The sequence below is a fragment of the Heterodontus francisci genome, chromosome 20, assembly GCF_036365525.1.
Source record: "Heterodontus francisci isolate sHetFra1 chromosome 20, sHetFra1.hap1, whole genome shotgun sequence".
NCBI classification, from domain to species: Eukaryota; Metazoa; Chordata; class Chondrichthyes; order Heterodontiformes; family Heterodontidae; genus Heterodontus; species Heterodontus francisci.
The window spans coordinates 35,053,710-35,078,917 of record NC_090390.1 but is presented as its reverse complement, the minus strand read 5'-3'; the positions used below and the strand labels follow the sequence as shown (position 1 = coordinate 35,078,917).

The 25,208-nt window shown below is 42.3% G+C and overlaps 1 protein-coding gene across 10 annotated transcripts in view; it reads right to left on the bottom strand.

Annotated features, from left to right (window-relative positions):
* The window catches only part of hectd2 (HECT domain containing 2), a 227,820-nt gene that overhangs the window by 167,732 nt on the left and 34,880 nt on the right, over positions 1–25,208 (bottom strand). For all 10 annotated transcript variants that reach the window (XR_010977048.1, XR_010977047.1, XR_010977046.1 and 7 more), the window contains 2 exons: positions 8,860–8,962; positions 883–972 (listed from right to left, as the gene is read on the bottom strand). Coding sequence is in view for 7 of the 10 variants with exons in the window: in XM_068052587.1 (XP_067908688.1) it covers positions 883–972; positions 8,860–8,962 (193 nt within the window). In the remaining 3 variants the exon portion in view is untranslated. The remainder of the gene's footprint in view (positions 1–882; positions 973–8,859; positions 8,963–25,208) is intronic.

The window sequence follows — 25,208 nt, the reverse complement described above, 5'->3', positions numbered from 1 at the left end:
TCCAGCATCCGCAGTATTTTGCTTTTATTATAGAACTAGGAGGCACAGTTTCAGAATAAGGGGGCTCCCATTTACGATGGAAATGAGAAGGAATTTCTTCTCTCAGAGGGTCATTAATATTTGGAATTCTCTTCCCCAGTGAGCAGTGGAGGCTGTGTCATTGAATATATTCTAAGCTGAGTTAGACAGATTTTTGATCTACAAGGGAGTCAAGGGTTATGGGGGGCAGGCAGGAAAGTGGAGTTGAAGCCACAACCAGATCAGCCATGATCTTAATGAATGATGGAGCAGGCCCGAGGGGCTGAATGGCCTACTCCTAACTTCTTATGATATTAGGTATTGTATATGGTAGATTGAGGGATGCACTGTTTTATCAGGACAGGAGCACTATACTATAATGTACACATTATTCTTCTGTTGCTGAAGTATAGCTGTGCGTAACTTGGTGCATCACCTTAACTAACTGCATATTTGAAGTGAAGACCTTTTGCAATTATTTGATGGCTTGCAATGTGACAGAAACATTTGTAAATGTTTCATAATTAATGTTTATTATAAATTAATAATATGCAATATTGCAAATATTTCTGAATTGATTCAAACTTATAATTGACTTTTATAGATTTGTACCACAGCAAGCACATATACATATAACAACTTCTTTTCTGGCTAGTCAGTAAAGTTTTGCTAGCAGCATAACCTATCATTCTAAGCACCTACCAGTCTCAAACTGATTGCTGTAGCATTACAGTGCTGTTATTGTATTTTATTATGTGGCAATCTTTAAAAGTTGCGGAAGTGTCTTTCCCTGGAAGGTATTCAATGTACAAACTGAATTTTTTAACTTTTTATATTTAGCGAAGATGCTAAAAATATACTCACTGTGTTCAGCAAGGCGTCATAGACACTGTTTGTAAATTTAACATTAATACCTGGATCGTCTATTGTGTTAAAAGGTGCACTGGCATCCCGCTATGAATTAATGGAAGATATAATAAAATATAATGACATAGTTTGGACAAGAATAAAGAAAGCTTAACACAGTAAAAATAAAACCTATATTTCAGTGAATAATAATTTGCTTTAAATGGCAGAAAAAAACAAAATCATTAAAAAGGAGCCAATGCAACTCTCAATAACTATTATAAACATTGTAAATCCAAACCATACAAACCCTCTATGCAAGTGAGTTTCAAAAATTTAGAAGATGCAGCATTCATACCACTTTCTCACTGCTATAAACTGTTGACTCAATGTAGAAGCAAAACAGTGTCAAAACATGTCTACACACCATCTTGTGTCCCGCTTCTGTACCAGCCACACTTACAGTACTATCATTTTGAAGGGCTTGAAATAAACCTAGCTCTTCGTTATATATACAATTCCTGTTTGAAGAACTCTCCAAATATATCTTACTAAAACCAGAACAATTATATTTCTTTATGTAAAAACCAAGGTGAAAGACACTTGCAAGGATTGAATAGGATAAGAGGGATGAAGTAATTCAGGAAGTAGTAAATAAATGATGCCAAGTGGGAGTTGTAAAATCCTGATAATTGTAGGACAAAGTAAAGAGTGCTGGAAGTAAGGTAATTCAAAGATTTTGTGTCCTAGGGAAAGAATAAGTTAAGAAGGGATTGCAATGAGTCTTGGTTTCAACACACAAAGGATGTTGGAAGGAGAAACAGTGCATTTGGAGATTAGAGGCAAATACAATGGAAAGTTACATTTCATTGGTGCTGGCATTCCCTTGCCATGCTAACTGCTAGTTAGAAGGGCACATTACTGCTTCCATATTTTGATGAAATTCCACTTTAAAGTCATATGAATGGATTTAGCATGCCATATGCTCACAGACTTACATTGGTGGAGTTCAGTGGTTTAGATATTTGAAAAGAAGAGGTAATTTTCTGGGTGCATGCAAATGCATGTTATAGATTATAATAATGAGGTAAATAGTAGTCAAATAAGGTATATGTTTGATTCTTACCAGAAGAGGAAGCAGAATGAAGTGCAGTAGTGGGAGGTATTCAAGGAGGAGATACAGAGGGTTCAAAACAAATATGTTCCCACAAGAAAAAGGGTGGGACTCCCAAATCTAGACCGCCCCTGCCCCCGAGATGTTATAGGTAGGATAAGGTAAAAAATGGAAGCTTATGTCAGATACTGAGAGCTCAATACTGTAGAAAGCCTAGAAGAGAATAGAAAGTGCAAGGGAGAAATTAAAAAGAAAATTAGGAAAGCAAAGAGAGGGCATGAAAAATATTGGCAAATAAAATTAAGGAAAACCCAAAGAACAAGAGGATAACTAAGGAAACAGTAAGGCCTATTAAAGACCAAAAGGTAACCTATGTTTGGAGGCAGAATAGGTGGGCACGGTTCTTAGTGAATACTTTGGGCCTGTCTTCACAAAAGAGGAGGACGATGCAGACATTGGCCGGAATCATCTTCTGCCGCCACCAAGGTCAGCGGCGGGTGAAGGAAGCGGCGCCCAGCCCGCGCCGGTTGCATGTCGGTGAGCTGCTGCAATCTTCAGTGTGGCGGGTCGGACCTGTGCAGAGGTGCTGACGCCATTTTTAAAGGGCTTGGAGTCCTTCCAGGATTTTTAATGGAATCAGGAAATAGTTTTGAAAAAATTAAAAGCAGCATTTTTGGACCTCTCCAACATCCCCCCTCCAATAATCACAATATTAAATGCTTTCCCTCTCCAACCCAAAACACATGTTTTCCAACTGACCTTTCCCCCATCAAAGTGCATAAACTATCAACTTTACCCCTTCTCACCATCCCCTCCATTGAAATGAAAGCCCTTTATCACTGTTCCCCCACCCTCGCACTGAAAAAATTACCTGCTCCTTCCTCCCAACCAGTGTGGCAACTCGATTCCCTGGATGGGGATCGGAAGGCTCGGGAGTGCTGGCCAGTATCACGAAGATTGCACTGGGACCGGAGGTGGCAGCGGGCTTGCAATTAGTCAAGTATTTAAATGTATTTAAATATGTAAATGCTGGGCCTGTCGCCAAGGGCTGAGGGGTGGTGGGGTGCCGCCACAAGGCCTCTCTGCCTCTGTGAAGATTGGGCCGGGCCCTCACTGTGTATGGAGCGATCTTCAGGCCTCCCCCACCACAAATCCTGATGCCTGGGGTGGAACTAAATTCAGACCATTGTAGTTAAGGAGGAGGAGTGTGAAATATTGAATGGGATAAACATAGTGAAAGAGGAACTATTAAGGGGTTTAGTATCTTTGAAAGTAGATACATCACCTGGCCCAGATGAAATGTGTCCCAGGCAGCTAAGACAAGCAAGGGAGGAAATAGCGGCGGCTCTGACCATTATTTTCCGATCCTATCTGGCTACACGCATGGTGACAGAAGACTGAAGGACTGTTAACTGTTGTTTGAAAAGGGAAGAGGGGATAGACCGAGTAATTATAGGCCAGTCAGCCTAACCTCAAAGGTGGACAAATTATTGGAAAAAAAATTCTGAAGGACTGTATAAATCATCATTTAGAAAACCATGATTAATCAAGAGCAGTTAGCAAGAATTTGCTATGGGAAGGTCATGTCTGACTAACCTGATTGAATTTTTTGAGGTGGTAATAAGGAGGGTTGATGAGGGTAGCATGGTTGTTGTAGTCAACATGGATTTTAGCAAGGCTTTTGACAAGGTCCCCATGGCAGACAGGCTAGAAAAGTAAAAGACCATGGGATCCAAGGAAAAGTGGCAAGTTAGATCGAAAATTAGCTCGATGACAGGAAGTAAAGGGTAATGGTTGACAGGTGATTTTGTGACTGGAAGGCTGTTTCCTGTGGGGTTCTGTAGGACTCAGTACGAGTTTCCTTGCTTTTCATGGTATATATCAATTATTTAGTTTTAAATGTAGGAGGCATGATTAAGATGTTTACAGATGATGCAAAAATTAGCCATGTGGTCAATAGTAAGGAAGAAAGCTGTAGACTGCAGGAAGATATCAATGGATTAGTCAGGTGGGCAGAAAAGTGGCAAATGTAATTCAATCTGGTGAAGTGTGCGGTAATGCATTTGGGGAGGGCAAACAAGGCAAGGGAATACACAATTAACTGGTAGGAATCTGGAAAGTGTAGATGAACAGAGGGACCTTGGAATGCACATCCCTGAAGGTAACAGATTGGAAGATAAGGTGGTTAAGAAGGAATAGGGGATACTTTCCTTTATTATCAAAGGCATAGAATATAAGAACAGGTACGGCACACTAGAACTGTGTAAAACCACAGCTAGAAATCGGCCTACACTTTAGGTCACCGCATTACAAGAAGGATGTGATTGCACTAGAGTACAGAGACGGTATACAAGGATATTGCCAGGAATGGAGAACTTTAGCTATTAGGTAAGTTTGGATAGGCTGGGGTTGTTTTCTTTGGAACAGAGAAGGCTAAGGGGAGATTTAACTGAAGTGTATAAAATTATGGGGGGCCTAGATAGACTGGATAGGAAGGACATATTTCCCTGAGCAAAGAGATCACTAACCAGGGATCATATATTTAAATTAATTGGCAGAAGGATTAGAGGAGAATTAAGGAAAACAAAGTTTCACCCAGAGGGTGGTGGGAGTCTGGAACTCAACCCTGAAAGGGTGGTAGAAGTAGAAACCCTCAGCGCATTTAAAAAATACTTGGATCTGCACTTAATTGGAAAGTGGATTCCGCTGGATAGCTCTTTTTCGGCTAGCATAATCACAATGGGCTGAATGAACTCCTTCTATGCTTTATGTTTCTATGTTTCAATGAACAAAGCAGGAGAAGGACAATTCTCAGTCCACTGCAGTGTGAAGGCTCATTTGGGAAGTAGAAGCTGGACCAAAAGAAATGAGAGAAGTCTGGATGGTGATAGGGAGGAGGCAGAGGTGGGTGACAGATAGATAGTAGGGTTACTGAACTGTGCTGCTACTGAGCAGATGACCAGGTGAAGGAAGTATAGCTAAATAAATATGTGTTTATATTTCCTGCTAATATTGCAGAATTTTTAAGGTGTTTATTATGTCATAAATCCTATTAATCAGGGTATATTTATAAGTAAGAAAACAATAAGGGCACCAAAAGGACTTGGAAAATAGTGTTTGAGGAGATATGCCCAGATACAGTGAAGTAAATGCTGAAGTTATCTTTGTTTCTTGGGAAATATGAGCCAATGCTTCCTGCTCTATGGAATTTTTCATGCCCTCCATAAATGTTTAGGCCTACCAATGCATGTCTTGCATAAGATAATAAGTTTTATATAATACAGGTGATCTCTTGTGTTATTAAAATAAAAAAAAAGTCCCTCTCTTTCTGCAACTCTCTCCTCATTCCTTCTTACTCTTATTCCTTCATGTCACTCTCTGAATTTTTCTGTCGGCTTCTATCTTGATTTTTTTCATTATTTCCCTGTATAGTCTTATGTATTTATGGTGCATACATTTGTCGATGAATCTTTTTCTTACACTCTCTTTCGCTATGCCTTCTCTTTTTTCTATATCTTATGCATCTGCCAATGGCACTTGTACTAAACTCATTTTGCTTATCCTTTTCCAAAGCTCAAGGTTAGCCGAAAGATGTTTGGCAACATGTACATTATAGGTATCAGGATCAGGCACGGAAGAGGTTGGCTGGAAGGTAGTGGAACACAGCAAATTAGAGAAAAAGTGGGGTCTGGAAACTCAAGCTGGGAAGGAGTGGGAAGGCAGGGGTCATAGATAGTGAGAGCCTGCAGTTAGCATACGGCATAAAAAGCTGGACACATGGGTGAGAGTACTCATTTAGGATAGGAGTTAAGAGGCATAGGTCTGGTGCCTCAGAGCAGTGAGAGTGGAAGGAAGAATCTGTGAGCGTGTGATGGGGAAGTGGGGGAGACTAGTTTTTGGAGTCTGTCAGTGTTCTGCAGTGGGATGAGGGAAGAGTCTGGGAGTTCGGTGGGACTGTGTTGGTGTTTATTAGCATTTAGCATGGCTAATGTGAGAGGGGGCATGTCTGTGAGCAATTTCGGGCATTTAAATTTTTCCAGCGCTGGGGGAAGGTAGAAGGGGAGAGGGGTAGTTTTGGTTTTTAGTGTGGAGAGTTGAATTTTCATTCATGTGCAATACAACTCAATGGTTTTGCCCCAATCTAAAAGGTTGGTCAGCTTGCCTTGCTAATTCTTCAGAAAAAGAGCATTTTAATAATCTGTCAATGTACTAGTTGAAATTTCCATCTCCATAATTCACTGATATTATAAATATAAGCACAAATAGTTTTTTAAAGAACTGTTTTAAAAGTTTTGTGTCTGATCTATATACATCACACCTCACAGTGTCAAATTTGAAAGTGTTACAATCACACATGATTGGGTCAAGTAACCATTACCTGGAAAATTAATCCACTATTTTCCTCACATACATGTAGGTAAAAAAAACCTATCAATCATGAGACATTGACCCACACACAAAACCAATTAAATTCTTCATTCATGGCCCAAACTTACCAACTAGGCATCAGCTACTGTAGTAAAAAAAGTTAAAATATTCAAAATAATTCATCCCAATTTCTTTCAGCTACATGCTGTTCTTCAGCCATCCAACTATAGACTGATTAAAAAATAAAACTTATAGCATAACAAGCAAATAAAATATTTAGTAATATTTATATTTTATTTAGAGATACAGCACTGAAACAGGCCTTTCGGCCCACCGGGTCTGTGCCGACCAACAACCACCCATTTATACTAACCCTACACTACCCCCATATTTTCTACCACATCCCCACCATTCTCCTACCATCTACCTACACTAGGGGCAATTTACAATGGCCAATTTACCTATCAACCCGCAAGTCTTTTGGGGGTGGGAGGAAACCGGAGCACCCGGCGGAAATCCACGCAGACACAGGGAGAACTTGCAAACTCCGCACAGGCAGTACCCAGAATCGAACCCAGGTCGCTGGAGCTGTGAGGCTGCGGTGCTAACCACTGCGCCACTGTGCCGCCCGTGTGGAACTGTGGAAAGAAAAATTGAGCTTACTGATAAAATTGCCCTAGTTCTGATGGAAATCTTTCCAATAAGTTTTGCATCTACAGGCCTAATCCTTTATGGGTAACTGGGGCTCCAGTGTTGACCCTTTCTTGGATTTTGCACTCATCAGTAGCTGCAGTCTGTGCTCCTGGTGCAGAGTGTCTGTGTTTCTGGTGTCGTCATGGCCACTATTGATGCATGATTACCACTACTGCTGGTGCAGTCACAGTTACCATCCCTGCTCCAGGTGCCCAAAGGTACTTTCCATCCCTCTGTTGTGGCTCCAAGCTGCTACTGGGTGCTGATATGACCTGGGTTGCTTTCTCTTCCACACATCCCCCATCAAGGATCCTCATAACTACCAGTACTCTTTGGTTTCATGGTACTGTCACTGTATTCCCGATGCAGCCACAACTGCTTTAACTCCTCCTGTTATAGATGCTGCTGCTTTCTGTGTTAGTACAGCTGTGGCTGTTCTTCATACACATAGCCACTTTAGTGTCAGGAAGCCTCCCACCAAACTGCTCCCTAATGCGAGAACAGGATTGGGCTGAGCACACATACCAGCAGCAGTCACTGGACAGCAATCAGGATTAAGGACCTTACTGAATTTTCCCCTCCTCAGTCCAGGGTTGCTGAGGTGAATGTTAGTGCCCCAGCTTCTACCTTGGCTGAAAACAACTAACTCAGCACTCTGGTCTCTGTGCTCATCTTTACACTGATCTGTACTCTCTGGTCTCTGTGCTCTAGGCTGATCAGCACACTCTGCTCCTTATTCTACACAGAGCATTGCCCCCATTTCAATATTATTGTCCAACTGAGAAAGTCTCAAACTGGTCTGATGAACTAGGGATCACAGTTTCAGTTCAGTTTATTAGTATACAAATATTTTAATAATCATCATTTTTTCTGCTATGATTTATTTTACCATGCAGTCAATGTTCACACGTCTACCTGCTAAATCAGTAAATTCTTCTTCAGCTTTGCTACATCCCAGTTTCAATAAGCATAGTTTTCAGCCCATTGTCCACTGCCTATGATTTTAAAAAAAAATTCTGGCACAAAAAAATTGTACATTTGTGGGCCGCCAATCAAACATTTAATAGAAGCTGTTGGAAATCCTAATGTGCAAACTTCACAAATGTTGAAGAATGTGTGAACATAGCAAATGTTCCATTAGATAAATGTCCTAATAAGAACCATTAACTAACATGGATAGTATCATGCCTAACACCACTATCCTGTCTATAATTGTGTGTATTTTAATTTCTCCACATTATTTTATTGCTTTAGTTTACCACTTTATGTTTCTCTTGTTTTGTTGGCAGTTGGACCAGCTATTATGCACATTTTATGACTGAGGATTATTTTACAAACTCGTAACCTCATGTCTGTTAAAGATAAATCTCTTTTCTCTGTTGAGCTGGATTTTCACATATTCATCAAATTCAAGATTAATGCTATTTTTAAAAAATGGTCCCTTTGGAAGCCATGAATGAATCAAGTTACATTTAGAAGCAGGCTGCCAAAAGGCAAATTATATGGTTTTCCTTTTCTACATGAAGCCATTGGATCTAAGTAATACCAGGAAATGGAGTCAGAATTAGACACTACTCGAAATCAAATAAATAATACATTTAGAAAGCAGTTTATTGTGATCCGCATCTCACTTGGACCACAGCACTTTATGGGAATACCACATTGACACAATTCTGAAATATGTCTCATTAGAAACAGATACCAAACAACTTCAAAATCATCTTAAGAGCAGATTAGGTGTTCTATGCATTTATAATCAATGGATGTAATGGGTGAATTATTACTAGAGCAAAATGAAATAGTGTCTGTGGTCTGTTTACCTTGAAAGCTGCATTAATTTCCAGAAAAGAATCAAATGTTGTTGAATAAAAATCATGTACAACTTTCCAGTCTCCTGAAATCTTGGCCTTTTCCACATCTTCTCTGCAATCAAAAAGAACTTGTATATTACATTTGTTAATCAAACTAATAAGGTTTAGCTTAATTAAACATCTGCAATACTGAATGATGAATGATGCTGTACTCATTAATTAAGGTCTACCTTGGTTCAGAATTAGATAATTATTCACTGCCTATGATTTTTTTTTTAAATCTTCCTGCGGAAAATAAAATATAGACCATAGCCTGGCTATTAACCGATTGGGTTACACAGGTGGGGGCAGTTTTGGATGAGAAACTCTGGAGTCCTTTTTTGTCCTTGGTAGGTTCCCTACCCAGAAGTCTGCATGATTGACGGGCTTGACTTCCAGTTGGGTGGGGAGGACACCGGAGCAGTCGCAAGTAGCTCCGATCAGTAGCTCTGATGCACGTTCTCCTGGGCAGAGGGCCGATCCCCAAACCTGAGGTGGGCTGCAACCTCCAACCCCGGGGTCTTTGTATGGCGTGGGAAGGAGTTTGGGGGCTTGGGGGAAGCCCTCCTGCTCCTACTGGTCCACAAGCAATGCTGTAAATGCACTTACCTTCTCCAGAAGGTATCCTCTTCTCCCTTCAGCTGCCAGGTTTCCCAAGGCCTGGGAAACTCACTCAGCTACTGCAAAACCCGCAAAGCAGGTTAAATCAGAGGCTACCAGCATCATTAAAATAATTAAATCGCCAACTCACCTCCTGGGAACATGCTGGCTGCCTGTTCCTCGTCCTGCCTCTGTTAAACGTGAAAGTGGATGGGTTGGAGGTGCTTTCAGCTTTCTGCGTATTAATGTATCCTCATGGAGCAACTAGAATGATCCTCAACCAGACCTCAGGGATGTTTACTGGTTAAATGGTACCATGGAGAATACACTTCATTAACTATTTCACTATGTGCTGCATTTCACAGAACCAACTAAGGTCTTCTTTCAAAACTAGACAAATAACTGCCTGAACTGCCTATCTTGGTGAACATAAAGATGAAGTTCCCATTACAACCTCCATTCCCTCGCCACCGACTCCATCCGTCTCCTTGGCAAATGTCTGAAGCTGAACCAGACTGTTCACAAACCAGATGTTATTTTTTTTTATTTTGGAGATACAGCACTGAAACAGATCCTTCGACCCACCGAGTCTGTGCCGACCAACAACCGCCCATTTATACTAACCCTACACTAGGGGCAATTTACAACAGCCAACTTACCTATCACCTGCAAGTCTTTGGCTGTGGGAGGAAACCGGAGCACCTGGCGAAAACCCACGCGGTCACAGGGAGAACTTGCAAATTCCGCACAGGCAGTACCCAGAATCGAACCTGGGTCCCTGGAGCTGTGAGGCTGCGGTGCTAACCACTGCGCCACTGTGCCGCCCTATATTTGACCTCGAGATGCACTTCCTATCACATTTCCACACCATCACTAAGGTTGCCTGTTTCCACCTCTGTAACATATTATCTGACGCTGACGCCCTCATCCATACCTCTGTTACCTCTAGACTTGAATATTCCAACACACTCCTGACCAGCCTTCCTAGTTCTACTATCTGCAAACTGGAGGTCATTCAAAATTCTGCTGCCAAGTCCTAACTCACACCAAGTCCTGGTCATCTACCCCCCCTGTGCTCACTGATCTACACTGGCTCCCAGTCAAGCAACTCCTCAATTTTAAAATTATCAACCTTGTTGCCAAATCTGTCCATGGCCTCACTCCTTCCTATCTCTGTGATCTCCTCCAGCCCACAGCCCCCCAAGGTCTCTTCGGCACAGGCTTGGAGGGCCGAATGGCCTGTTCCTGTGCTGTACTGTTCTTTGTTCTTGATCTTTGTTCTACCCTCCACTAATTCTGGCCTCTTGAACAGTCTTGATTTTAATTGTTCCACCATTGGCAGCCATGCCTTCAGCTGCTAAGGCCCTAAGCTCTGGAATTCCCTCTCTACCTCTCTTTCTTCCTTTAAGGCGCTCCTCAAAACCTATCCCTTTTGTTTCGTCTTTATGTTGTTTCTGGTTCCCAGCTGTTGGAAAGAATCAAACTTTAAACTTGGAAAAGGCCAGAATCAGTCTTGTTTAATTCAGCACGATGCTTTATGCTGTGGAACCTGGTTCAACTGGTTCTTGTATTACTTATAACATAACTCCCCAGTGCAGCCATGAATGAGGCCCCCACTGGAACACTTACACATAACAACTAGTTCCTAGCTAATTAGTTCCTAACACTTTACAGATAGTATAACAATATACACAAAAATAAAAATCCCTCTTTCTTTAAAACATAATGCCCCTATATCAATATAACTGTCAATATAAATGAAGATTATAATCTGACTTGTGGAAATAATCTGAACCCCTTTTTAGAGTCTTTTATAAAAAATTTTTATAAAAAATATTATTCACGGTATTGCTTGGATGGTAAGATGTTGTGCCTCTATCTTGTAGATTTGGCATTAGTTGCTCTTAGTGGTGAGTTGGCATGCTGTACAGACGATGTTGTGTCACTTGCTGGTGATGTTGTTAATATTGTCTCGCTGGATAGTGATGTTTCCGATGTTGTCGATGGTCTTTTCTGTTGTTCCAGCTCAGGTGTAGGTCGAATATGGATTCTGTTCCTTCTCATTTGGTTACCGGTTTCGGTCTCAATGATATATGACCTTGGAGTCTCAGCTTTACTAACAACCTTTGCTGGGTTCCAGGTTTTCTTGTCCTATCAACACCTCTTTTGTTATCTCTTGCCCCAACCCCGCTTTACTTGCTTGAAACCTTTTACATTTCTAATATTTGTCAGTTCTGATGAAGGGTCACTGACCTGAAATGTTAACTCTGCTTCTCTCTCCACAGATGCGGCCAGACCTGCTGAGTATTTCCAGCATTTCTTGTTTTTATTCTAGGTTTTCATGATTGGATCCTGTGTGTGCACAATTTGTCCTTTCAACAGCTTGGGTAGGGGTTTAGCATATTTGTGGAAGTGTTGCTCTCCCCTTACCTGTGCTTCAGTGAGTTGTTGTCTCACTTCCTCCTGGTCACTTAAAGGATATATTTTGCTTGGCAGAGTTGTTTTATATTTTCTTCCATTTAACAGCTCTGCAGGTGATTTCATGTCAGCCTTGAGAAGTGTGGATCGGAATGACAATAAGGCCAGGTTTGGGTCTGCCCTCATCTCTTGGCATTTCACAAGTGTTCTTTTGACTGTCTGGACGTGTCTTTCTATGAATCCGTGTCCCCGTGGGTAGTGTGGTGATGAGGTGATGGTGTTCAACCCATACTGGTCAGCAAATTCCTTAAATTCTCTGGATGTAAATTGGGTGCCATTGTCACATATTAACCTTTCAGGAATCCCTTGCTCAGCGAACAGAACTCGTACTGCTAAGATCATTGTTGTGGCTCTCAAGTCTTTCATCTTCCGGATAAAAGGGAATTTTGAGTAGTAGTCTGCGACTATAAGATACCATTCTTGATTATGTGTGAATAAATCAACTCCTACAGTATGTCATGGTCTGGGTGGTACTTCAGTAGCTATCATCTCCTCTTTCTGTTGTGAGTTTCTATACTTTTGGTATACATTGCACTTGGACACCATATTTTCGATATCTTTGTATATGCCTATCCAGTACACAGCTGATTTGACTCTGAGATTACACTTCTCCATTCTCATGTGGCCTTCGTGTATCTTTTGGAGAAGTTCTTCCTGCATTGTTTTGGGTATGATTATTCTGGATCCGGCCAGCAGGACACCATCTTCTAGTGAGATATCATCTGATAGACCAGTACTGCCGTATTGCTGGCTGTGTGTGCTGTATCTTATCAGGCCATCCTTGGATCACTTGCTGAGATAGCATCTGTAACTCCTCATCTTTGCTGGTCTCATCTCTAATTTGATTCAGTTTCGGTGGTGTTACATTCACTAGATCTTCTATCTCATGTTTTTCCTGTGGTGACAACCGAGATAGGGTGTCTACCATGTCTCTTCCTGGCTTATACTTCAGAGTGAAATTATAACTCTGAAGCCTCAAGAGTAACCTCTGCAGTCTTTCTGGTGCTTTACATAGATTTTTCTTATAGACCTGCTCCAGTGGACGATGATCACTCTCCACTATGAACTTCCTCCCATAGAGATACGTGTGGAACTTCTCACATCCATACACGACTGCCAAAAGCTCTCTCTCTATGTTGGCATATCTTGTCTCAGCTGATGTCAGAGCTTTGGATGCAAATGCTATTGTCTTTCCCTCTTGTACCAAAGCTGTTCCCATTCCTTTTGTGGAAGCATCTACTTGTAGAGTGACAGGTTTCTTTCTGTCGTAGTAGGACAGACTTGTCTCCTTGCATACTACCTTTCTGAGTTTGTTGAAACTTCTGTCATGTGACCACTGGTACTCTGCATCTTCTTTCATCAGCTCCCGCAGGTTTGCCGTGTGTTCTGACATGTGCGGAATAAAGGAGCTCATGTATTGTATCAAACCAAGGAAACTTCTCAACTCTCTCTTATCTCTTGGGGCTTCCATCCCCGAGATGGCTGAGATTCTTTCAGGGCTCGGCTTAACTCTGTCAGGTGTGTACACCATTCCAAAGAACTGGCATTCTGTCACTTTCACAATCAATTTGTCTACGTTTATCTTAATTCCAGCTTTCTTGGTTCTCTCATGTAGATGGTTGTCGTGATCTTTTCCACCTACACCATATATCTGGATATTATCAGCTATGCCGACTGCTCCTTTGGATCCCCTGTACGTCTTGTCTACTTTCTGTTGGAACACATCCTGGCTCACTTTGAGATCAAAGGGCAGATGCAGGAATTTGTACCATCCAAACTGTGTGTTGAATGTTGTCAACAGTGAAGATTCTGTGTCTAGTTTCACATTCCAGTAGCCATTTCTGGCATCAAGCTTGCTGAAAACCTTTGCCCCTGCCAGTGCTGGTGTGATTTCTTCCAATGATGGAATAGGGTAGTGATCCCTCTTTATTGTTGGGATCTAGGCAAATTCTTAGCCGTCCATTTGGTTTCTCGCTCACCATGATGGAATTACCCAATCTGTAGGCTCTGTGACTCTGGCGATCATCTTCTTTTCTTCCATTTCTTGGAGCTCTCTTTCAAGCTTTCCTTTTAGTTCGACTGGTGGGGGATGAATCACTGGTTTTATTGCTGGGTCAATAGTGATGTGATACTCAAAATCTTCAAAGCATCCAACCGTCTCATCAAAACACTCTGGTTACATTTGTACCAGATCTTCTTTGCTTCTGATCGGAGGGCGCTTTACAATGGGTGTCATGTCTTCAACCCTCAGTGTCACCTCCTTCACCTCATTTATTGAGAATATCTGCAGCTCTTCGCAACTGCTCAACGCCAGCATTGCTGGACCATCTGTTTCTGTGATGTAGAACATACAGTTAACATCTCTTCCTTATGTGTCCCTCTGATTTGAGTTGTTCCTAGCTGTCGAATCTCAGATCCCCCATTTGCTGTTAGCATGATGTTGTTTGGTTTCAGAGCACCTTTCCTTGGATAACCATTTTTCTCCAAATTTTCAGGAAGGATCTTCTGGTATAGTCTGAGCGGGATGATGTTACTCTGCGCCCCAGTGTCAATCTTCACCTTCAGATTTAACGTTGTGGACTTATTGGTTGGCCTCTTCCTGATCTGAACAGTTGTGTGAATTTCTGTTCTGTGGGAACTGTCACATTCATACATTTCGTGCAATTATATGGTTCCTATGTCTATCGTGTTCTCACACCCATCACCATCTTCCAGGGCATGGATGTTTTGGTTTCTTTCACTATTCCTTCGCCCTGTTACTCTGGCTCTGATGACTTATCTACCCCCTTCTTGCCTTGTTCTGCACATCGTTTCCCAGTCATTGGTCTTTCCTCAAGCTCTGCAGATTGATCCATATGCGGGACACTTCCTTCTATCTGTCAATTCATGTGGTCATCCTCAGCTCCTGAACGTCTTTCTCGCTGTTTGGTGTACATTCTTTAGTTGTTTCACTGCATCGACCCTGCTGCCTGTCTCTTGGCTTAACTGAAAGCTAGCCATTTGGGAGGTCAGAGTCTTCATCTGTCTGCTCGTGGCTTCATGTGCTCTGGCAATGTCTATAGCCTGCGATATTGTGAGCTTGTCCTGTCCGATTAGAGCTTTCTGTACTTCAGGATATGCAGAACCCTAAATGAGCTGATCTATCAGCCATTCATCTGTGTTCTTAAATTTACATTTTCTGGCCGCATTTTTCAATCTTGCTACAAAATTGTCAGTAGGCTCACCTAGTTCCTGTCTGAGGCCTTGGAATTCATATTGGTATATCCAATGATTTGATTTTGGCTGGAGCTGGGTGCTGAATCTTTCAAACATTTTATCTGGGTTTCTGCTATCCTCTTCGCTTAGGTCCCAGCTGTTAAATAAATTTAATCCTTTATCTCCAGCGCACAGAAGGATATAGCTGACCCTCTACTCTTCACTAGTGCTCTTTAGGAAACTACTGAATGCCAAATTGCATTTTTGTTTCAACTTCTGAAAAGCCTCTACGACATCATCAGCTTCCCAATTCATGAAGGGCTGTAGTAGTGCTTTCATTCCTGTCCCAGCTGACATTTTGATCTTTATCTTTAGAGTTTTCTCAGTTTTCCTGCGTCTCTCTCTGGCACTAATTTTGGGTCACTTTTCTCAATCTGATGTTTTCAAAAATGTTGTAGGTTTACTCACAGATACTCGCTGCCACCAAATTTCATCTTTATGTTGTTTCTGGTTCCCAGATGTTGGAAAGAATCACACTTTAAACTTGGCAGAGGCTGGAGTCAGTCTTGTTTAATTCAGCACGAAGATTTGTGCTGCGGAACCTGGTTCAACTGGTTCTTGTGTTACTTATAACATGACTCCCCAGTGCAGCCATGAATGAGGTCCCCACTGAAACACTTACACATAACAACTAGTTCCTAGCTAATTAGTTCCTAACACTTTACAGATAGTATAACAATATATACATATATAACACCTTTGACCAAGCTTTTGGTCATCTGGCCTAATATCTCCTAATGTGGCTGTGTTAATTTTGTTTCATAATACTTGTAAAATGCCTTGGAATAGTTTATTATGTTAAAGGTCCTATATAAATGAAAGGTGCTTTTGTTGCTCTCTCTCCACTGCACAATGTAACCTGCAATCTTCACCCAATTAATTGGCAGATTGAAAAAAAAGTGTACAAAAATCTCTTTGTTGAAATAAAACTGTGAGTCCACCTTGGGGGAAAGCCCTGGGCAAGGCCAAGAACTGCTTTATCTTCATGCTCATATCAAAGAGAGACAACCTATAACTAAAGCATGCAGTTCACTGACCCTGTAACTCACTAATGCTGTGGGCTGAAACTGGCATTAACAATAATGCTGTCTTCCAGGTAGGAACTACTGGGCAAAATTCAATAGCTCTCAAAAACAGGTGTGAGGATTGTGCTGTGGGATTAATCCATGCCCATTCTTTCCGATGCAGACAGAACACAAACTTTGTGCTGCCTGCTAATTTAAATGATATGTGCATGCAGCCTCATGCTAAACACTTTGAGTGACTGTATGGCTCAGCAGTATGCCCAAGTTAGTGCAAGGCGAGCACCACTCAAAGCCAGTCTGCCCCTCTTAAAGGGGAGGTGCATTCTGGCTGCACAGGTGCTGGAAGTGGCTGAGAAGAGTCTCTGACTTGCAAGAGGAATGAATATGGCAGAACAGGTCAGAGAGCATGCTGCAAGGCTTTCTAAACCAGCACTGGGAGGCCTTGGTGAAGGAGGTGAACAAGGGAGTGAGCACCTCTATCCATAACGGGCCAGGAAGTCCTGCAGATAAACTTTGTGAAGGCAGTGGGAGCAAATATCGATTGCTGTCAATGCCAGCAGTGTAGCCCCAAGGACCTGGATGCAGTGCAAGAAGCAATTTAATGACCTCACACGAGTGGTCAAGTTCAATGAATTAATCCTCAAATGCATTATCCTTATAGCTAAACCAGTAGCTTCACACACTGCTCAATTCACCACACCTATTTCATTCACTTACTAACAATCACTATTAACCATGATTCACACCTCACATTCATAAAACTGAAGAGATAGAAAAATTGACTTGGTGTGAAAAAACAGACCTTTCTTTTAAAAAGTGAAGTGTGGTCCAAAATAACAGCAGAAGTTTAAAAAACGTGGCCTTTATACATTCAAACTGTCTTGACAGGGGCAAAGGAATATCTTCAAAGCTAAGAGGTGTCAATTGCACCCATCCTAAACCCATCCTGAAACATTCCCGAATTGAATGGGTTCTTCTGAAACAAAGAAGGTGTGAAATGAAAACATCATAACAGGATTATTCTTATCCTGGGCCATTGTGTGATCACCATGGATGAGAGACCAAAGCGTCTCCTACCAGAAGGTGATGTGGCAAACTTTTTAACCTTAAAAGAGCAGCCTCGGAGAGAGAGAAGGACACCAGAAAGAAGCATCACCAAAACAGCTTTTCCCACTAAGGGGCTGGGAGAGCATCCAGTAAACCAGAAGGAGCGCACCCTGCTGCAAAATTCTACATTTATACAGCGAGACTTCAACAGGTTTACCGTGATCACCCCTCCCACAATCGCTTACCCCCTTTCCTCTCTACCTGCCTCTTCTTTTTTGCGTGTGTGTGTGCATGTACGTGTGTCCATGTGCGCGCAAGTGAATGCATGAGTGGATGCGATTGTGACAATTTCAGGTTAAGGCGTATTGATCATTAAATAATTGAGTTTCTGTTTTAAACCTACAAGAAAACCTGTCACTATCTGTTTATTTGACAAATAAAACATAAAGGGGTTAAACCCTAATAACAAAACACACTTGCTGCGGTCAAGTGGGAGTTGAATAGTGGGAACCACCTGAAGCTCTCAACATGTGGCTGTAACAATAGGGTCATAAGTGAAGTAACGGCATTCACTGCTGGCCTCCACGAATGAGGCCCACAAAGATCTCGTTATCTCTGTACCATGCATGTCACCTTTCCCAATATCAGTTTGAATCTGAGGCCAAGTATAGGACACCTCTAGGTAAAGCCTGGCCACCAGACCCGAACCCACCCGAACCCGACTACATGTGTCGGGTTCAGGTGGGTCGGGTCTATATTCTGTGTCCAGCATTCAAGCTCGGGTCGGGTTGGGCTGGACAGTACTGCTTTGTTTTGTATTGTTTTCTTTTTAATATACATTTTAATGCAATTTTTTTCTGTTTCAATAATATGTTTGATATTTTCGGGTTAGGTCGGGCATGAAAAACAATTAAAAGGACTCAGGCTTCAGTTGGGTTCGGTTTGGCTGTGGTCGGATCGGGCCCGGGTCAGATTTTAATTTTATAACTGAGCAGGCCTTTAACTCTAGATTTAGATTTTAGATTTAGAGATACAGCACTGAAACAGGCCCTTCAACCCACCGAGTCTGTGCCGACCATTAACCACCCACTTATACTAATCCTACACTAATCCCATATTCCTATCACAACCTCATCTGTCCCTATATTTCCCTACCACCTACCTATACTAGTGACTATTTATAATGGCCAATTTACCTATCAACCTGCAAGTCTTTTGGCTGTGGGAGGAAACCGAAGCACCCGGAGGAAACCCACGCAGACACAGGGAGAACTTGCAAACTCCACACAGGCAGTACCCAGAATTGAAACCGGGTCGATGGAGCTGTGAGGCTGCGGTGCTAACCACTCTAGGCATCAAGCTGCAGTGATGTCATCAAGAAAGGTAAGCAGCCAATCACATTGAAGCATTCTCACAGACAGCAAACCAGGAAATTAAAAGCACTTCATCCTTCCCATTTTTAACTTAAATTTTCAGATAGTGAAATAAATGATTGGGACATACACATTAGATTAAGGTAGAAGCAAAAATATCATAAACAAGCTTTCAAAATTATTTTATAAATGTGTTACTTATCACAATGGAGAAAATTGACATTCCACTAATATAAAATTAATCGTTTAGGGGCAGTGAGACTGATCAGCAGTAATTATGAACTTAGTACACTGTTAAAAACCCAGTTATACCACTTTTTAAAGGGTTTTTACAGCGAGACTAAAAGCGCAGGAATAGAATTTCTCGTCAGTTCAATGATATCTAATTGATAGCATTCTTGGGGAACTCAAAAGTGAACCCTCTGAAGAAGTGAATCACTGACAGCAACTTCTGATTTCCACATTTAACTGCACATATGAGGACTCCAGAAGTTGTTGGCTGTCTCAGAGGAGTAATGACAGAGACAGTTTCACTCTTATTATTATCGCAAAATCCGGGCCATTGCTTCACGTCACCCTCACACACACTTAGCACTTCTGTAAGCCTCACACTCTGTCAGCTATTCAACCATGACAGTCACATCACTCAATCACATTGCACCACTCTAACTGACGCACTCTCTTTTCTCTTGCAGATAAGGTATCACTAAACCAGAAGCAGCAGCGGATAGCACTGCATAAAAGCACTAGACAAGGAAAAGGCACATGGAAGACAGGGGTTGAAGGAATGCACAAGGACAATTAGTTGACGTCTTCATGGAATATGGGATTTTCTTTGATGAGGTTGGTATGGAATGATTGTTTTGTGGTGGCTTTCATTTCATATTTGTGGACAAAAGTACACTGTGATGGTCAGTGACAGAGGGATGGTTAGGTGTGGGACTGATATGAATGGGGAATTGGGGCTGTGTTCACTAGTGCTGCAGTCGGATGAGCCAATTACAAACAACCCAGCTAGAAAGGGAATGGTTAGGCTACCTCCTCCCTTCCTTCTTCTCCTCCTCTTCCTCCTCCTCAGCTGCTCGCATATACCTGGTGACAAGGGCTGTGCCCTTGTGATGGCAAGGTTGTGCAGGATGCAGCAGACCACAACAAATTGTGACACATGATGTGCATAGAATTGCAGGGTTCCTCCAGAGTGGTTCAGGCAGTGGAAGCGTTGTTTAAGAAACACAACGGTCTACTCGGTGATATGTTGTGTGACAGCATGGCTCTCGTTATATGTGTGCTCCCCAAGTTTGCATGAGTTGTGCACTGGAGTCATGAGCCAGGTGGTCAGCAGATAGACTTTGTTGCCCAGTAGCCACCTTCTGGTTTCTCGTGGTGGCTCAAATGATGATAGAATAAAGGCATCATGACTGCTGCCAGGATAGCGGGCATTGGCCAGCATGATGCGCTGAGCATGGTTGTTCACCAGCTGCGCATTGAGGGAGTGGAACTCTTTGCAGTTGCTGTACTGTAATGTATGTGCGGTCAATGCCATCCTGCATCATGAGGAAGCCAGCTATTCTGGCAAAGCCATGTGAATGCTCCACTTGCTTCTCTCTGGAAAGAAAAAAGGAAATATATTTCCCTCTCTTCGCGTGCAGTGCATCAGTCACCTCCCTTGTACAACCATGGACAGCGAACTGTGACTGTTGGAGATGTTCCCTCCAGTCTGGAAGGAACCCAATGTGAAGATGTTCATGGCCATGTCAACAATACAGCCTCTGAAAATGCTGTCTGTGCCCTTCTCTGAGGGTGTAAGTCTGTCTGCACAAGGTGGCAGATTTCAGTGAGCACCTACTTAGTGAAATGTTCGCATTGTAGACACTGTTGCTCACTGAGGTTGAGATTGGAGAAATGCTCCCTGAAGACTCTAGTGGATAAGACCTCCTGCTGAGAGCTCTTCTCCCCCTCCTCCTCCGTCACCCTCTTTGAGCAGCTTGTCCTCTTCCGTACTGCCTGTGCTCAATCTCTCTGTCATGCTGCAGGCCAAGAGGGATGGGAACTACAGTACACATTAATGGGAGTAAGTGGTATGACAAGAATCCTTTAAGTGAAAACCAAGGCCTTCACCACATGCCATGCCAAGCCACTCCCTGTAGACTTTATCAACTTTAAATAACAATACAAACCACCAAACACTTCTATTAACTCAGCAACAGCCAGCAGAAAGCAATCAGCAACTAACCTAAAAATAGTTGATGATCCCTTTAAATAGCACAGATTGGGGGAAATGAATGGATGCGTATAAACCAATTACAGTAATCCTGATTATAATTCAACTCTTATGTCTATTGGAGAGTCAATTTAGCCTACTGGTATACAATCCACATCGGGATTGGTTAGGGCGCATGTTTAAATATCAGAATAAACATTTCAGCATAAATAATGTTTGAATAAGTGATGCATGCATCAAGGGACTGGGCTGTTCAATTGATATTCAACACGGTCAACAGGAACCCGACCTGTTTTCTATTCATACCATATGTCCTCAATTTTTTTTTAAAGATTTGGTTAAACTACTTGTACTATTTTTAAATTGCGGATCATGTTTGTAATGTGTGGGCCTTATGCTTGAAGAATTTCAATAGCATTCTAATGAAGTTACTATCCTTTGTTCAGTGCACAGCAGTGACAAGATCATATTGCCACTATGAAAAATGTTGTACAGGACTAAATGGGAGTCAATGATTTATATGGAGCATTAAGTCATCAACTAATTTATATTTCTTAGAGTCATGTGTCTTTACTTAGGATGGAAAAAGTTCCAGCAAAAATCGTATCATTTAGATTTAGATTTAGAGATACAGCACTGAAACAGGCCCTTCGGCCCACCGAGTCTGTGCCGACCATTAACCACCCATTTGTACTAATCCTACACTAATCCCATATTCCTACCACATCCTCACCTGTCCCTATATTCCCCTACCACCTACCTATACTAGGGGCAATTTATAATGGCCAATTTACCTATCAACCTGCAAGTCTTTTGGCTGTGGGAGGAAACCGGAGCACCCGGAGGAAACCCACGCAGACACAGGGAGAACTTGCAAACTCCACACAGGCAGTACCCAGAATTGAACCCGGGTCGCTGGAGCTGTGAGGCTGCAGTGCTAACCACTGCGCCACTGTGCCGCCCATCAATCTTTACGATTAAAGATTGAGCGACCTAAACACACCAAAAACAGACATGGGTATGACACATTTCAGTACCAGTGGAACATGACAGTATATTGTAATTTAGTTTCCTTGTTGCTCACTTTTGGAAGGCTCACTGAATCCAACTAAATTAAAGAATCAAAGGGAGCATATATTGGGGGGGTGGGGCAGAGAGAGAAGTTAAATCACTTGACTCAAACACTGACAATGCAAAATTCATTGATTTGAGACAAATGAGTTTGAGTTCACTTTTGGTCACTTCTCCTAAATTTTTGTGGCTGACACCAAAGGGTAATTACAGCTCAGGGAATACATTATATGCCTACCTTCTTGGCTGCTGATATTAGAGTAGACATCAGAGAGGAACTATAAATACAATAAATTTGGGGGTTGGCTCCAAGATGTCACCTGAAGTATATAAAACCTGTGAGATATGTACACAATCTTGATATTCAATCCCGATATTCCATTACAGATTTTACATGGTTGCAAAGCATATGTGAATGGTTAAGATTTGGAAAAGCAGGGCTCGGGTTTATGATGATGATATTATGCTGTTAATTATTCCTAATTAATTAGGAAGGGATTGAAACTGCACCAAATGAAAACCTAATGATTTGTCACAGTAAATTAGCCCAAAAATTCCAGGTTAGTTGCAGTAAAAATGAAGAAAAGGTTGATCAGAATACGGCGTAGTGGTAATGTCAGTGAACTAGTAATCCGGAGGCCCAAACCAATGCGCTGGGGACACAGGTTCAAATCCCACCAAAGCAGCTGATGGAATTTAAATTCAATTACTTAATGAGTTCAATTAATTAATAATAAAAATCTGGAATTGAAAGCTAGCCTCAGTAACAGTGCCATGAAACTAGCATTGATTATCGTAAAAACCCATCTAGTTCACTAATGTCCTTTACGGAAGGAAATCTGCCATCCTTACCTGGTCTGGCCTACTTATAACTCCAGACCCACAGAAATGTGGTTGACTCTTAACTGCCCTCTGAAATGGTCTATCAAGTCATTCAGTTAAGGGCAATTAGGGATGGGCAACAAATGGTGGGCTTGTCAGCGACACCAACATCCCATGAAAGAATGAAAAAAAAGAACTGTTGATTGCTGCTGAAACAAACCAATAGATAACTGACATGATGGGCAGAATCTTCTGCCCTTTGAAAAATTTTGGGCGTCAGCACCATTTCTGGATCCCGACCCTGCAAGGGTCACAGTTGCAGCAACAGCGGTAATCTTCCATGAGGCGGCCAATTAAACAGGCTGCATCCGCATTAGCTGTCCAGTTAAGGATGGCAGGCAGGTTCCCTAGACAGGAGGCCCAATAGGAGGGCCCGCAGCACTGGACAACTGCAACCTTACCAGGAGAGGTGGGCACTGATGAAGCAGGTATGGAAGCACGAAAGCGTCTCAAGATGGAGGCGCAATTGGAAGCCTGCTTAAGATTTAAATATAAGAAAAGCCCACAGCTCTTAGGGCCGTGAGTAGGCCTCCGCCTGCATGGTCATGGCCCAGGCATTCATGTAGTGTAATAATCGAGCCAGTGAGAGGAGGCACCGATGGCCCTCCCTCCTACTGCCCGGAAGCCACCTCCAAGCAGCTGCATCGGGATAATCATGGTGGCATCTGCAACTTCACCCTAAGTGGGTCCTTAATTGGCGTAATAGCCTACCCACTGCTGCTGGGTGGGTAGCCATTGCCGCTTTGTGCCCACCTCCAGCAAAAGTGCATGGAGGTGGGAACACGTCAGGAAGCTGACCCGATGCACAACTTTCTAAAATTTACTCATAGCCCTGTCTCCAAAGCCGCCTCTGCAGGGCTGGGAAGATTCTGCCCAATGACTCCAATAACATTTGCAGAAAAAATTTACTGCTATCAACAGATATGTTTGCTAAACCTTGACTTATAAAAGATTTGCTTTTTAGACCAAGCATTTTAAGATATTGCATTTGAGACGTAACCTTTCTTTCCATTTATACCGAGATTTGAACTGGTGGATCTCACCTCTTCAGAGGAGAAACGACAATTTTGTTTTAATATATTAACACACTGGTGTCTATGATTAAGACGAGTGATGTGTGACACACCATGATTTCTGTAATCTGCCACGGTGAGCACTATTATGCCCCAAGTGGCTTGATTTCAACTTTGATTTTCAATGTTTCTCCTTTAAAACTATGTGACTATCAACGAATTTATTTGATTTTTTGTTAGGCTGGGATCAATTAAATAGTGGGGGGAGCTCTAGTTGGAACTGCAGTAATAGCAATAATACAGGTGGCCTATAGCTGGAGCTGCAGTAATGGCAATAATACCAGAGGGCTAAAGCCAGAGCTGCAGTAATGGCAGTAATACTGGTGGGCTAGACCTGAAGCTGCAGTAATGGCAGTAATACTGGTGGGCTACAGCGGAAACTGCAGTAATGACAATAATACTGGAGGGCTATACTAGAGCTGCAGTAACGGCAGTAATACCGGTGAGTTACAGCTCGAGCTACAGTAATGACAGTAATACTGGTGGGCTATAACTGGAGCTGCAGTAATAGCAATAATACTGGTGGAGCTACAGCAATGGCAGTAACACAAATGGGCTATAGCTAGAGGTGCAGTAATGGCTGTAATACTGATGGAGCTGCAGGAATGGCAGTAATATTGGTGGAGCTGCAGTAATGCAAGTAATACTGTTGGGCTACAGATGGAGCTGCAGTAATACTGGCAGGCAGTAGCTGGAACTGCAGCACTGGCAGGCTATAGTCGGAGCTGCAGTATGGCAGTAATACTGGCAGGTTATAGCTGGAGCTTCGGTAATGGCAGTAATACTGGCGGGTTATAGCTGGAGCTCCGGTAATGGCAGTAATACTGGCGGGTTATAGCTGGAGCTCCGGTAATCGCAGTAATACTTGCGGGTTATAGCTGGAGCTGCAGTAATGGCAGTAATACTGGCGGGCTATAGCTGGAGCTCCAGTAATGGCAGTAATACTGGCAGGTTATAGCTGGAGATGCAGCAATGGCAGTAATACTGGCAGGTTATAGCTGGAGCTGCAGTAATACTGGCGGGCTATAGCTGGAGCTGCAGTAATACTGGTGGGCTATAGCTGGAGCTGCAGTAATACTGGTTGGCTATAGCTGGAGCTGCAGTAATGGCTCTAGTACTGGTGAGCCACTTGTGCTCCATTTTAAGTTTCCAGTAACTTGAACTTGCAAATCATGTTTGTTCAAAGCAGCATAAAAATAACATTTGAATTGCCATGCCGGATTGTTAGTGAGTTTCAGTAGCAATCAGCTGTGCTTAAATTCAAAAACATATTCCCTCTGTTCTTGTACAATTG